The 14,924-nt window shown below is 33.4% G+C and overlaps 1 protein-coding gene and 1 long non-coding RNA gene across 2 annotated transcripts; one reads left to right on the top strand and one right to left on the bottom strand.

The window, feature by feature from the left end:
• Positions 1–739: 739 nt before the first annotated feature.
• On the bottom strand, positions 740–3,320 carry LOC110711602 (transcription factor MYBC1-like). Its single transcript, XM_021890007.1, has one exon. It carries the CDS (start codon positions 2,571–2,573, stop codon positions 1,542–1,544), a length of 1,032 nt encoding a protein of 343 aa, XP_021745699.1. The 5' UTR covers positions 2,574–3,320; the 3' UTR covers positions 740–1,541.
• Positions 3,321–10,112: 6,792 nt separating this feature from the next.
• Positions 10,113–11,257, top strand: LOC110711626. The gene is made up of 2 exons (XR_002509385.1): positions 10,113–10,605; positions 11,003–11,257. It is a non-coding gene; the product is annotated as an uncharacterized LOC110711626 (long non-coding RNA).
• Positions 11,258–14,924: the final 3,667 nt, after the last annotated feature.

Genomic DNA, 14,924 nt, shown 5'->3' with positions numbered 1-14,924 from the left:
ACATCATAATAATTTATGTACCCGTCAAAAAAAAATTAATTTATAGGTTGGGTCATGTCATTTCTGTTTGGCTTGGACAATTTGCTCTTGAGGACCCTTTGAGTTCGAGTTAGGTAAATTGGAATTGAGTATGAGTTAGTTTTGCAAAGTATAGGTAGCACCATGAAGATACTCGAAGATCTAGCCCCTGAAATGCTGCGAAAGTAGCTGAATGAATCATGATCTAACAGAAGTTACAGCTGCAAGTACATATACTAATATGTGCCCACATAATTTTCGACATTTCAGCAGAAAACACAAACGATTTCGAGTGCAGGGAAACTGAAGCTGATACTGTCGAACACATGATCGGAGAACAGAGAATCCTGTTAATCAGTTAAGTAACACGCATTTTGCCAGGTCCTAACAGCATGGAGTTGTCTAATACAGCTGTTAAATAATGCAAATTGAATGATTCAACCTTCATTATAAAATGTAGCAAACGCAAAGAGATCTGGCTGAATACGATGGATCTAGTTATAGATTACAGAAATACTCGTCGATAATACAAGATTAAATGTAGGAATATCGGTATATTTTAATCCGATCAAGATTCACATTGTTTGTTTATCCTAATGTAGGAAAAACAGTCACCAACATAACAACGCGAATTAAGCATGCATACAGGTTGAATGTTCAGGAGATCACAACTAGGACAGAAGTACAATACTAGTACAACAGAACAATACTAGTTTGTTCATGCAAGTAATGAAAATCAGAGGCTTTTAATATATTGAATGACACAATTTACAACAAGAAAGAACCACATCTACATGATAGTACTACTACTACATTGGCAACAAAAAAATTAAAACTACATTTGAACTGTTACATGATATGGGACTACAGTCACTAGACACTAGATGAAGGCTGTCGAAACATCCACCCCATCTCAACGAGGAGGCAGGTGTTTATTTTTCCAGACATTACCGGAAAAGGCTGTCGATGGCCGGGTCCGACAGTATAGCAACCAAGATTTATGACATAATCTTATACATATGATATGATGCCTCTTCATTGCTCAATGATAAAAGAAGGCCTCAGAAAACTAAGAATAATCAGCACATGATCACATACTCAAAAACAACAAGTATGATTGCAGGCTGCTTCTCCAAAAAGTGACATAATGATCAATTTTACTCCGTCACTAGAAAAGCCTAATTATAAACAGAAGTGAAAATGATAACACCTCTCTCTATATTGTAGATAAACCTTCCTTAATTAATTAATTACACCATGATTAATAATAATAATAATAATATTAATATAAGCTTAATTATGTCCAAAGAAGCCAGAATTAACACTGCCCCATGATAACACCCTATCTAAAAATGACTAAATTACCCATCAACAAACACTAATTGCCAATTAATTAACTAGAAACCAACAAATAATCCCAAGTTAATCACAACAACTATAATTTTTTTCATTTTTTTTTTGGGAAATTGATGAAATGTTTGTCATAATCTTTTTTTTTTTTTTATTATTATTATTAAGAATTATTAATCTTCTCCTGTAGGAAAGAGAGTGAGGACTTTCCTGCCACCATTGTTGGCTGTTCCAGACTCAACATCTTCCACAAACCCAGAATTACTCTGCATCATACCATTTCTATTTGGGCCCAATTGGGCTTGCCTTGACAAAAACGGATGCTCAAACTGCCCACCACCTTGACCCGACCCAAAATGGCCCAACTGTCGATGATGCTGATATTGGGCCTGAATCTGTTGATGACCAACCACAGCCGCCGCCATCTGATGGTGATTAAGGGCCGCAACCGGCATATACGGCAAAAAATGGTCTGAATTGGGCCTACCACCACCGCCACCGCCGGGCCCATTTTGGTGTAAGAAATGGGCCGGAACCGGTGAGCTCGCGAACAAATGATCAGTAGCAGGATCACCGGATCCACCGTTAGGACCACCAGCACCACCACTTACACCTCCGGCTCCGCCACCATTGTTAAGACCTTGCATCCTTTTCAAGTAAAGACGGTATTTCTGAAGATGACTTGCAACATTCTCTCTAGTAAGACCATCAACACTCATCAGCTGCATTATAGTCTTGGGTACAGCATTCTTGATACCCAAGTGGGCCACAGCATCCACGAATCTCTTGTGGAGCTGTGGGGTCCACACGAGGCGGGGCCGCTTCAGGGTTCGAGCTGGCTCGTCATTCCCCCCACCCCCTGAAGTGGCCCCGCCTCCTCCACCACCACCTCCACCGCCCCCGCCCAACTCGGCTGAGGACGAGTCAAACTCAGACGAGTTGGGTTGATTAGGGGGCGGCTGGGGCGCCGAGCTGCTCTGCTGCTGCCCCCCGTGGTGGTGGTATTGGCTGAGCAGCTGCGGCGACGACGTTGCGTGGTGGTGGAGAATAGAGATTGGGGTATTCCCGTTGTTCCCGGGGCTTCGAATATCGAAAGCCGAGGCGAGATCGGGAGTTATTAGGGTTTGCGACAGAGAAATGAGTTCATCCGGCGACGGTAACTCTTCGTCCCATTTGGAGAACCAATTTGACTCCTCTTCTCTCATCTTCTCTTTTTTTTTTTTTCTCTTTTATATGTGTATGTGTATTTTTTGGTACAAAAACTTTTCACAACCTTCAACAACAAAAATTCAAATTACCCAAAAAAATTCAACAATTACCCAAACAAATTCATCTAATTGTCTCAAATGGGTATGGCTTAATTTCAATTTTGGTGGGAAAATTATTTGTGGGTACAACAACAAGTGAAGAAGATTAGTGAGAGTTTTATTAAGGATAATTGAAGAAATATGTATAAAAAGGAGACAATTGAGATAATTCCATAAAATAAAATCCCAATAAACAGAAATTTTGCTATAAAAAAAATTGCTTATTGAACAATTGGTTATGGAGAGAAAGAGAGAGAAAATGTGGTGGTGGGTGGTGGAGGAGGGGTGTTCGAGGTGGATCTTGTTGGTGCTTCTTTTCAGCTTTTTAATATGGGGCACTGTTACAAAAAAAAAATATTAATATATAAAAAAAGAAAATAAGAAGACTTTTCTTATGATTTTTTTTCAGGGTTTATATTTTTATTTTTCCGGGATTTGAGGGTCCTTATTACAGTTATACTCTCTTCTCTCTATAACACTTCAGATTGTGTTGGCCGTCTTAAAGAAAGTATTTTTAAGGATATCAAGGGCATATACATCATTTTATACATGTTTTAAAATACTATCACGATTTGACGTGTTATATGTGTGTTTAATCGTTGCAAATAATATGAGGCGGAAATAGTAAATTGGATGTACCATTAAATCTAAAATTACATACTAAAATAATCAATAATTATCGCGATTTATAAATCACTCAACTACATTAAATCGGTTAAAAGTTAATTTACAACTAGTCGATGTACGCCAAGTGTACAAAAAGTTTAGCCATTATAATTCTTCGTCTTAAATTACTTATTTGTTTCCTTAATTGCATTATTTTCCCTTTTTATGAGATATTGTATAATAATTGCACCATTTTCATTTATAATAAGCATTATTAACACATGGTCACACTTATTTTATGGGTTCATACATCAAATACTCATCCTACCTCTGATAATACACATTATTATTTCATATTTTCTCTTTTTCCTTTGTTTGTAATCAAATAACTTTTATACTTTGCTTAAGAGGTAGAGATTGAGAAAATTAAATAGAAAAAAAAAAGCAATAATTTAATAAGATGAACCCACAATTTTATGTGGAAAAATTTGATAAATAAATATATGAATTTTATTATGAGCACTCAAAAAATAATCTAGGAAATATATAGGGGAATACAGGAGCCATAAACTATTAAGGTTGAGTAATACAATAATAATAACGAGATTGAGTGTCACATTGAAAACTTGCAAATGTAGGTGGATCGTGGTGGATCACTCCCAAAATAACACCCATCGCTAATATTTATAGATGATGTAAATCAACAAATGTGAATTCATGAAATTAATGGAATTGTGTAGAAAATTTTTCCACTATTTGTCTCTGAAGTTAACCAACGTTATATTATTGAAAGAATCATGAATCATTTAATAGGTACATGACTAAACTAGAATTTTCTAATATATGTCATCCAATCGTAAATAAACACCATCATTGAAATACGGAGTAGTAGGCTATAAAATTTGGGCCAAACAAAACCAACAAGCAATATATACATAAAAATATATATCACTTATGTATTTATGTTTGATTTTGTTAAATTCTTTGTGATTTTCAAAATTTAAATTATTACAATCATCTTAGAAGTCTAAAGCATACAAAGTGGATCATAAAAATGCTATTAAGTGGCTAATACAAATTCATCAATCTAACTTACTAGTATATAACTTATATTTTTTCCGTTCTGTATTGCAAGTACATTTTTTTTCCGTTGTAAAAATATCACGTAGCAAATAATTGAAATAATATATTTAGACTATGTTTAGTCCACTTTATTTAAGTACCTTATTATTTTTATTTTTTTTAGGAAAATTTAAGTACCTTATTATTTATTTTTTATTAGATTTGAAAAAATAAGTTTAGATCAGATAATAACGATCGTTTTATTTGCGATTTTTTGTCGCTAAATATCTTTACGTCCGTAAAAGGAAAAAAAATAAAATAATTACTACCTTTGAATATTATTAGTTGCAACTTTGGAATATTTTATATCTCACAAATAATACCTCAAAGTTACAACTAATAATATTCCGAATTAGTATTATATATTTGAAAATACACGTTAATACAAATCTTATAAGACCCATTTAAATGGATCGACTTAATTGATGTTTTTCTCAATTTATCTCCTCATCACATCAATCCATTCTTATAATTGTGTATCCTGCCATCCTCTAATTAATACGAGTTAGAATTATATAGAGAGCATATAAGATTATAAAGTCACACCCACTCACTCATATGCTCTAATTACACGCTCCTCCAAAAATCCAAAATCATGTGCTTTATGGCTTTATGCTGTCAATTTATTAACCTTAGTACTAAACCAATAAGATTTCTTAGCAGCTTTTATACTCCTGTCAAACATGACTATAACCTAAAACACTAGTGGCGCGTGACTTTCATGTAATTGTATGCGAGTGGTACAGATTACAAGAGATCAAAAGGACAAAGAAAGCTTTGTATTCTTTGTACTAGAAAATTTAAAAGTTAGAGAAAAAAAAGGGTTGTGAGATTGGGATTAGGAAGGACTTTAGAAGGAAATTTTTTTGAGTGTTTGAGTGAAAAAAAAGAAGCGCATAGAAAAAGAAAATCAAAAGAAAAAGAAAAAGAAAATGCAAAGTTAGGTCACTTTAATTTGAGGATTTTTCTTTTCTTTTTTTGTTGTTTTCATTTTTTTAGTTTGGTGATGTGGGGAATCAAGAAGGGAGTTATTCCAATCCAATGTTAAAGAAAATAAATACATTAGTAATATTCCAAGTGGGGTTTCTCTTTAAAATTGATTTTGATTTTGATTTTTGATTTTTGATTTTTGATTTTTTTTTTTTTTTTTTTTTTTTTTTTTTGTAATTTTAAGCTTTTTTATTTTATTTATTTTGGGTTCTAGTCACTTTGCTTGAGAAGGAATCATTTTGTGTGCTCAAGGTGTGATTATAGATTAATGGGGGCCATATTTGTCTTTTTGCCTCCCTTTGTTAGTGGTTTGACTAAGATAATCTTGATTCCAAACTTTTTAAGCTTGATTTGTGTTTTAATAGAGCTTTCTAGATTCGATTTGTTGCCATGTGCATAAACATAAAATTCATAAATATAAAAAGGGGATCATTGAACATAATAAGAACTAATTTACCTAATTATGAGTAAGATAATACAATTGATTAGAATGCATCCAAGTGTAGAAATAAGCAAACAAGTTATCTTTTGATTATTTATTTAAAATATTACCTATGTTCGAAAAAGAAAACCTTAGCTAAATTCAATTGGTGTTGTGGTAGTTGTATTGTGAGATTATAAAGTAAGGTGTCACTTGCCATTTTATTAGAAGGTCATAGCAAGTTTTAATATTACGCAAATAATCTTAAAAATTTCTCGTAACTTAAATACATATCGTAGTAAATTTTTATTTTTGGCAAGGTACATACAAATGTTACTTGTTTCTTTGTGCAACAAAAAGTTATGTATATATATATACAAATTTCTCCTTGTAATTAAGACGCTAAATCTACAAATTATGTATGTAACTTCCTGTACTAAAATCTGTAAATTTCTCCTTATACTTAAGATGTTAAATCTACAAATAATATATGTTACTCCGTACTAAATATGCGATGAAAAGAGATGTGCATAACTAGCATAAGGGATTGGATATGATTGTACTGGTCCAAATATTCGTAGCTTGCTGAATATAGGAAAGACTTCTACGCCGAACTTGTGACTTTCTAAAAGAATAGAACAAATTGGAAGACAGATGATTTATTTGGAGTTATTCTTTTTCATTTATTGTGATAACGACTTTGATTCAACGACTCTAGGAACATGTTGTATGAATGTATGATTTATCTGCAACGAATCTTTCTTCTTATTAATCTACGACTTTTCATTTAAATTTTATAATATTTTATGTTGCACGTTATATATTAATGTGACAACAAACAATAGTTATTATTATTATTATTATTATTATTATTATTATTAATTAATTAATTAAGTAAATATCCATTTATCAATGCAACCTTTACACTAACATTTTTACTGGTTCATAATCCATATTAGATCTCAATTATTATGCACCAAAGTAAACCTACTTCACTACGTTTAAAAATAAACATAAGTAATTATCAATAAATATAGAGTGTTAATATTTAAATTATCTTTTATTCCCTTCATTTTTTCTATATTATCAATTGGAATCTTGTAGTAACTATTCTCAAGTTAAGGAACCCTTTTATATTATTCACAAACAAAATTTGTAATCATATGGGGTCATGTTTGATTCATTTTAATGAGTGCTTAATATCAATTTTATAATTTTTTTTAAATAATAAGTCTATTCAATACATACATTGTTAATTAGGAACATAAAAAAAAATTTAAAAAAGTTCATTTATTGAAAGTACATATCAAGAATAAGTATGTAACTTCAAGTACGGAGTATATTTTTCTCTACATACAAAATACTCCATACAAATATATAGATTGCGTTAGACTTAATCAAAGTTAGCCCGCCCTGCTGGCCCGACCCGATTTAGGGTAGATTTTTCTGGCCCAAAATTTTATTTTTTTGGATGGGTTTGGGAATGCGATTTACGCATTTTTAGTTGTTTTTTTGTGCCGGCCCGAAAATGGCCCGAAAAGCCCGCACGGCCTGGCCATTTTGGACGGGTTTGGGCACAAAAATTCTGACCCGAAGCTTGGCCCTGCCCAAGAAGTGGGCTGATTTTTGTGGCCCTTCGGCCCGGCCTGGTCCGCCCAATGATCACCTCTAGATTACGTAAATCACAAAGATGGTCAAACAAAAATGAATGAATAACTGATTTGGAGAGATTGATATATATACACTCGGTTACACGGTGCACTGCATTCATAAGTATTTTGTTCTCATTGCAATGCATGTTTTCATTTAATATCAAATGAAGAACAAAATTTAACCTTAAATTAATTGGGTATACGGTACACTCAGGTCTATTTAAAAAATTTCAATTGAATAATTACAAAAATAAAAAAAAAATTAAAAAAAAATATGTTGGGTAGGAGAATAAAAGCCGCATATAGTTAAGAAAAAAACGACCAAGCAGTAAAAAAAATCAGATATGAATATGATGGCAACTTTCACTTTCAAAGTTTGAGAAGGATTGATTGGACTTACAAGTGCCAACATTTCTCCCACTTGAACGCTCGCTTAAAATATTGTATCTTCTGCCCTACACACTACTACTAAGGTTGTTACAAACTACATTTTCAACATTCTTTATTTTATTTTATTTTGCAACACACCCATTTAATTATTATATTATTATTATTACAATATTTTTATATTTCATTCTATTTTTTATTGAAAAAAATATTATTATATTGTTGTTGTCAATTTTATTACTAATTGTGGGCCTTTCATTACAATAAGTGAATTAGAGCTCTTTAGGTTGCTTATTTTTTAAAGTACGGAATCCATATTCTATTAATCACAATAAATGGAAATTTAGTATTGGATTTTTAAACTTTTTTTTTTCAAAGTAAAATTAATCTATTGATAGAAGAGTCATACAACATTTATAATATAAATCAAAATTAGCAAATGCAATAGAAATTGGATCAAATAATATTCTAATTGGACAAAATCGTGATCATTGTAGATGGGATCTGACATTGATGAATACCCTCGTTCACATCGCTGTTTGATACAACCTTCTACGAAGGGGGTCTTTCAGTCTATTGTAGATTAATGAAACTAAAATGTCATTGCTTAAGTTATATTTTAAGTTTGCTCTTTCAATTAAGCTGAATACAAGGATAAATACTTGAAAATTATCTGATAGTGGAATCAATTTTTTTTTTCTTTTCCTTAAATTATAAATCTAAATCTTCAATTTGCCACGTCTTTTCTATCTCTTCATTTAAGGGGGGGGGGGGGGGAGATAGACCTACACCACTCTTATAAAAAAAAAAGTTAATAGAATAAAAAATACTACCTCCGGTTCTTGTTACTCGCAACAAAGAGGTGTTTTGCGGACTCCTAGGCAAAAGATCTATTAATACAGCCCAAAAAAAAAAACCAAATTCAACTAAAATTAAACTAATAACCCGCCACCACCAGCACCACCCTACAGCACCGAAACCACCCAGCAACACCGAAACAACTCAGCAACCACGAAACCACCACCGCACCCACCACACCCACCATCGCACCCACGAAACCACCACCGCAACCACGAAACCACCACCGCACCCATGATACCACCACCACACCCAAGAACCCTCTACCCACCGCACCCATGATCGGCAACCCACAACCTACCACCGACGATCTCGCACCCACGATCTGTAACCCACAACCTACCATCTACCACCCACGATCTGAACCCACGAAAATCCACAGATCTGGAAAAGTAATGGGAATGGGGTTGGAGGAGGAGAGAGAAAAATAATGGGGATGAGGAAGAAGATGAAGAAATTTGATGATGAAGGAAGAGAGAGAAAAATAATGGTGATGAGGAAGAAGATGAAGGATGATAAAGGTAGCTGGGATTGGTTTTGGTGGCTGATTGGATGTAAGGGGATTGATTTTGGTGGAAATAGTTAACTTAATCAATGTTAGGGTTTAAGTTAATTAGATTAAATCAGTTTTTTAATTAGGGTGTTTAAAGAAAGTAAGGGTATTTTGGTTTCCACCCAAAACTTACTAAATAAGGAAAGAAAAAAACATGTTGCAAGTAATGTGAACCATCCGTTTTAGGAAATTGTTGCAAGTAACAAGAATCGGAGGTAGTATTTTAATTTTCTTTTGAAAAAGATGTTGTGCTATAAAAACAGATCTATTATATGAGAAAATGACAAGATAACATCAATATAAAATGATTTAATTGGAGACCTAGATTTTGGTATGTCAAAATCTCTTTTTGTGATTACCCTATGATAATTTTTTTCCCTTACAGTAAATCATTATTATAATCTACAACAAACATGTCAAAATCTTTAGCTGTCCTCATTTGATTAGTTTCAAGTTACTTAATCTTAATTACCTCAACTGAATGATTAGCTCAAGTTTAGACGACTGTACGTGGATAAAAAATAAAAAACTAATTGTCCTAATTCAAATGAATTTGAAATTAAAACAATTTAATTAAAGATAATCATATGTAGATGAAGAGTATGTAATGATGAAGTTTCCATTAGAAAATGATTTAGAAGAAGAAAAAAATTGTTTCTAAGATTGTGTGCTTTGCAATAATAGAGCAAAAAAAGCTTTACATACCTTTTTTTTTTTTTTTTTTTTTAAAGTACCTATTTTGCACCACTTTCAAGGCAATCCATAGGGACAATTTCACGAGACTAGAAGACATAATTCATAATTAAATGTAGATAAAATTTATGTTCTTTTAAAGCTGGAAAGTATGGAATAGTAGAAACATTTAGGGGTGAAAGTAGTTTGGATAAAAACCGAAAACCGATCCAAACCAAACTGAACTAGAAATTCGGTTCGGTTTTTTCGGTTTTCGGTTTGGATTCGGTTCCAAAATCCTGAAACCGAATTATTTCGGTTTGGATTCGGTTCTGGTCCTAAAAAACCGAAAACCGAAATCCAAACCGAAATGTTTAAAGCCCATATAGATTCCAGCCCAATTCCCCTACATATATATAGCAAACCCTAATTTTCTCCTTCATTTTTCTGACTTTCGGCCACCTTCACTCCTCAATTCCTCTACTTCCTCACCAAAACCCTTCATTTCCTTCACTCCGACCATCGTATCTCACTCCGGCCACCGTATATTGTCTCCTTGGTCGAATATCAGTTCCTTTCTTCATATCTGGTGTTCGTAGACTTCGTACTCCCTCAATCCGCGACGCGCCACCACCTTCTATCGCCACCACCTCTCTCAGTCACTCAAAGGTAAGGATTTTTTTATTTACTCCTCTTTCATTTGTTTTTTTGAATTGGGAATTTGAATTATGTTCGAATTAGGAATTTTGAGTTATTTCTGGGAAATTAATTTATTATGTTCGAATTGTGAAATTGAGTTATTAATTTATTATGTTCAAATTGGGAATTTTGATTTATCTCTGGGTTATTATGTTCGAATTGATTCCATTCAAATTGGTGATGTTTTGTTCAATCTTTATAGTGATGTTTTGTTCTGTTATGTTCAAATTGGTGAGTACTTATGTTATTTTTGATAGATTCATTACTTTATGAGCCTTATTTTTGTAGTATAATGATTAATTATCATGTGTTTTTTTTTTCATTATGTCATATGTATTATGTAACTTGTTTATTTTTTGAATGTTAGACTTGAAGAATATGAAAATTACTGATCCAATCAACCCAAACTTGGTTGAGCTTGATTGAATGCATGAAGAGTACGCTGCCAAGAAGAAGAAGCTAATGCCAGATTTGAATGAAGCTGCTGCCAATCTGCCATACTGTCATTTTATGTTTAAGATTACTGTTGTGTTTGACTGTCTGTAATTTTTATTTTGGCTGGACAAACTTAAGTGTTGTAATTCGTGACATTAATTGTGGTGGTGGAAGCTTTGTCTAAAAATTTATGTTTTGTTCAGGAACAGGTACAAAAATTAGGTTTTTAAAAGGCCCAAAACTATTTGTCCAATAACAGCCTAGAATTCAAGGCCCAAAAAAACAAGCCCAAAGAAATTCGGTTCGGTTTGGATTCAATATCCAAAACCGAATTATTTCGGTTTGGATTGGATTGGATTGAATCCAAATTCGGTTTGGATTCGGTTTCAAAAATCCAAAACCGAAATAATTCGGTTTGGATTCGGTTTGGGGTATAATCCAAACCGAATACCGAACTTTCACCCCTAGAAACATTCATAATGAAAACTCTTCATGTAGAGAATGTAGTCCACATGATCAAATTCTTTGCTATAAAAGAATGGAACACAAAATCAACCTTTATACAACACATTCACTATAAACTCAAAATAATATTCATTTTTTGAAAGCAGCAATAGCCTATGGTTTCAGGCCAATAACATAATTATGGCAGAAGTATTAATTTTAAGGTACGGAATAATGTAATTATGTAGCAATGTTTATAATAAAAATTTTTGGCATAAGATATCATGCGCATTATAATATGAACCTTAAAGTTGGACGGAGTAAAACAACTAAACTCATGTTGTACTCACCTTATTATGTCATTTTCATTCCTTGACTCGATTTCCGCTAAATTAAACAAATTTTTAGTGATAATCAATAAATTTCTACTTATAGATTGATTTTGGTTTTGGCTTATTATATTCAGTGAAAAATATTCTTACGGATCTACTGTTGTATTTATAAGATTATTCATTTCGACCCATTAATATTGGTTTTATAATTAAGATCAACTTGTATAATGAAGAGAACTTGGTGACTTCATTCTCACTTATTTTAGGACAAATAAGTTATGATTTAGAAAAATTATAAGTTTCATCCATAAGTTTAACAATAAGTTCACATGATTAAGGGATAATAAGGAATATATATATATCGTGTACTTTGGCTATTTAAAAAATAAGAAAGATGCAAAAAATTAGAAGAGTCTTTTCTCAAGACTATACCTAGCTTATCAACATTCTATGAGAAGGTCTTGAAAGGATATCTATTGTCTACAAATGTGTCTATATTGTGATGTGATTATCTGAAGTAACCTAACAAAGAAATATAATCTGCTGTTCAATTAGCTTATCGGTATATATGGTGAGACTCCACACTGGAGAAGTTGTGAAGAGGTCTTTGATACCATCCATCAATTGTTGAATTTTCCAAGGACATTGAGCAATTGAGTAGTTACTTTGGCTATATTGGGGGTAAATAAGCATATAATTTGTTCTTAGTACTCCCTTATCAACAACACATGCTTTACTAAGGTTATGAGCCTATGACTAGACTTGGCAATCCTGATCCAAACCCGATGACCTGACCAGTATGATTCAAAAATTGACCCAAAAACATCGATCCGAAATTGACTTGAAACCCGAATTCAACCCGACCCGATCCATACTCGACTCAAAAATGGAGTTGACCCGACACCTGAACTGACTCGACCCGAAGTTGACCGACCCAAAATTGATCCGATATGTTTGACTCGACCCGAAAACGGAGTTGACCCGACACCCAAACTAACCCGACTCGAAGTTGACCCGACCCAAAATTGACCTGATATGTTTGACCTGACCTGAAATTGACCCAAAATGTTGACCTGAACAGACCTGGTACCCGAATTGTCCCGAATTAAAATTACCTTATACCTGAACTAAAATTGTCTGGTGCAAAAAATGACTCAAATTGTTCATCTCCAACCGTAGTCAAGCTCATAAAACGAATTGATAGTTCTAGTTATAACAATAACAAGATATAATATTATCGGTTTGAGCTTGATCCACAAATGGAACAACCCAAACATGACGACCTAACCCGTTTTTGACCCGACCCGAAAATGGTCTGACCCGAACTTGGCCCGATACTAGACCCGAATTGACCCGAGCCAAATGTGACCCTAAATCGACCCGACCCATAACTGACCCGAATGACCCATTTGCGAGGTCTATCTATGACCACAAAGTACAAGTGGATGGAGGTATTACTATCTTTTCACTTTTGCGAGTGTAAGCAATTAGACCTGAAAATCTTTACCCGATCCGAATGACCCGACTAGCGACCCAAAAATTGACCTGAAATCATTCCCAAAAATGACCTGAACTCGAACTAACCCGACCCGATGGAGTTGACCCAACATGACCCAATGCCCGAAATGACCTGAAACCCGAAGTTGACCCGACTCGAAGTGACCCTAATTGATTGACCCAAACCGATATGCCCCAAAGTGACCCGACCCGATAGGTACTCACGTTTTGTTTTCTTGGTTTTTTTTTTTTTAAAGAAATTTACTTTAGTTTTCAAAAACTACTATTATTGAAATAAGAGGGAATTTTCCCACAATTTCTCTAAGTGAATTTATTTTTGGTGACCCGACTCGAACTTGATCCAACTAGAGATGACCCGACCCGAACTAATGCGACTCGAACTTGACCCGAAAACTTGTCTTGAAATTGACTCAACCCGAACTTACCCAACCCAAACCGTCACGACTCGAACTTGACCCGACCCGAACTCAACCCGAAGTGTTGACCCAAAACCCTAATTAACCTGACCTGACTCTAATATTTGCTAACCTAAAAGTGACCCGACCTGAAATGACCCGACCCAAACGACCCGTTTGTCAGGTTTATAAGCAATTGAGGGTTAATGGTTGAGACATTATTATATATGAAAATGAAACAATTCTTAAGAGATGACCTAAAATAAATTATGAACAAACAAATAGAGGCGGAAAAAGTAACAGAAAAGTGATTTTCTTCTCTAATATCTATGATTAAATTCAACTTGTTAATTAAGCATTTTTATTTAAAGAAAGTATGCAATTACTATTTATAATAAATTTTATACAACTAAGCACAACCCAATCAAGGATGGACAATGATTCAAACTAAAAAATGGTCTAAATCTGATCCAACTTAGTCGAGCCAATCACTTCAAACTTTTAAAGGACACATTATATAACACACGTATTTGGCTTTAATAGTACGTTTTATTGATGGGTCCCATTTAACGCATGAATGAGGATGGTTGTTGCTTTGGCACATCAAAGTTTTCGGCATATATGTATCTATCTTTTGTGGGTCCAATTTTCATGAACTCCAAGTGCAAATTTGTTGAGAATATTTTCCCCAAGAGTTAAAAATTATAACTTGTATATGCCAAATTAAATAAATCTCCATATCATCGGGTCAATAATAATAATAATAATAATAATAATAATAATAAAAAAAAAGAATATACACGATTTGTGTGAATATAAGTTTATAGTATATGATAGAAAACATAAGGCCTTTCGCTCCTACTTTTCTACCTTAAATAGCATGTGAAAAATAGTTGGTAGTGTTAACCAAATGCTGAGTTTAATCAATACATGCTTGTATCAACTATTTTATGCCCTAGACTTGACCTTTTTTTTTTTTATTTTTTTTTAATGAATGCAATATTATTACTACTCAGAGACGTTCTTTCTGTGAGTGAGAGATAGCTCAAGTGTTTAGAGCTCACCTCCCTCTTTTAAGAGATCTTGAGATCGATTCTCATTATTCGCCCTTGTGGCTCCCTACACATTATTTTTGCTTATCTAATCTAATTGTCAGTTTTGTTAG

The sequence above is a fragment of the Chenopodium quinoa genome, unplaced genomic scaffold (genome assembly GCF_001683475.1).
Source record: "Chenopodium quinoa cultivar QQ74 unplaced genomic scaffold, ASM168347v1, whole genome shotgun sequence".
In the NCBI taxonomy this organism is placed as follows: Eukaryota; Viridiplantae; Streptophyta; class Magnoliopsida; order Caryophyllales; family Amaranthaceae; genus Chenopodium; species Chenopodium quinoa.
This window is presented reverse-complemented; position numbering and strand designations above follow the sequence as displayed.

Coding starts and splice junctions, on each gene's coding strand:
- LOC110711602 (XM_021890007.1), bottom strand. CDS start 2,573: ATGAGAGAAGAGGAGTCAAATTGGTTCTCCAAATGGGACGAAGAGTTA.